At 45.2% G+C, this 1,256-nt stretch overlaps 1 protein-coding gene across 1 annotated transcript; it reads left to right on the top strand.

Moving 5' to 3' along the window:
• Positions 1–280: 280 nt before the first annotated feature.
• Pmar_PMAR016656 (hypothetical protein) lies at positions 281–1,174 on the top strand (the record flags this gene model as incomplete). Its single annotated transcript, XM_002785225.1, has 3 exons — positions 281–388; positions 834–1,001; positions 1,052–1,174. Coding segments are annotated over 3 exons (399 nt in total), but the record flags the coding sequence as incomplete, so codon positions are not given.
• Between the last annotated feature and the right edge of the window lie 82 nt (positions 1,175–1,256).

Here is a 1,256-nt window from a genome sequence, read left to right as displayed (position 1 = left end):
TATCTCTATCACAGTCTCGAGAGATTACTTTCATCGCATCACATGTTCATGGCAATGTTTACATTGTTCATGCGATATAGTTTCAGATCGATTCTTATTAATATTGGAAAGTGACATACATTTCCTTACTCACATATCATCGTGTCCTCCTCAGAGTCGGTCCTGGAGCAGCGTATCACCGAGATACGGCAGATGAAGGAGCAGGCCACGGCTAAGGCGGCGTCGGAGGCGACACCAGTAGGCCGGTCAGCAGTATCTGCTATTACTCATATGATGCCAGGCACCACCGGAGATCTCGCCGGGACCTGATCTGGACGTGATTAACAACGTTAAGGAGACGATCGGTGACTGGCTGCGGAATGATCCTCATGGGACCAACAACCTCGAGGTGAGTTTGGTGAGCACAACGTTAATCCGCTAAATATGGTATACGCCATTATAATGAAGTTTCACCCTAGTGATATGAACAACACTAGTGAGAAGTATATTCCACGACTATTGCATAGCGCCAATATGGCGTTTTTCACAGAGTACTACGCCGCTCCACGTAAAACGGGTGAGAGCTTCCATATATATAAAGTATCACATTATATTATCTATAGAGGTATTTTATATTTGAGTTTCTTGTATGAAAAACACTAAGGAAAAACTTATTTTACGACTACTGCATAGCGCCAATATCGCGTTTTTCACAGAGTATTAGGCCACTTCACGTTAAATGGGTGAAACTCCGTTGTAGTATAGTTATACGTACAGGTTTCCATGAGTTGACTATACGATAGTAAGGATCGCTCACTCGTTGCGGTTATGATACGGACTTTGTGCCTGCTCAGGTTCCGATGCCGTCAGCATTCCAGCGTCTGTTGATGCACAGTGTTATTGCGGCTGAGTACCCCAATCTGTATTCATATTCATCAAGGAGAGCATCTGATGGAGAGAGGATGCTTGTAGTATATCGGAGTCAAGACCAATTATATGAAACTCAGATTAAGGAGATAGAGGTGAGTCCAGCACTGGTGGTAGGGTTGACGACTTATACTCATTCATGCAGGAGGACTTGCAACAAACAACGGTCCAAGTGGGGGTCCGATCGCTCCTCGATGCGGCGGCTGATAAAGTCATTGTGGGCCACAACTGCTTCCTAGACGTCCTTCATGCGCAGCACAGACTGTGAGGCGGCCGGTGCTTGCAGTGTTAGGGGGAAAATATGGATAGGGTCAACTACATGTGGTGGTGATAATATGAAAATTTGATTT

Source organism: Perkinsus marinus, assembly GCF_000006405.1.
Source record: "Perkinsus marinus ATCC 50983 genomic scaffold scf_1104296933176, whole genome shotgun sequence".
In the NCBI taxonomy this organism is placed as follows: Eukaryota; Perkinsozoa; order Perkinsida; family Perkinsidae; genus Perkinsus; species Perkinsus marinus.
This window is presented reverse-complemented; position numbering and strand designations above follow the sequence as displayed.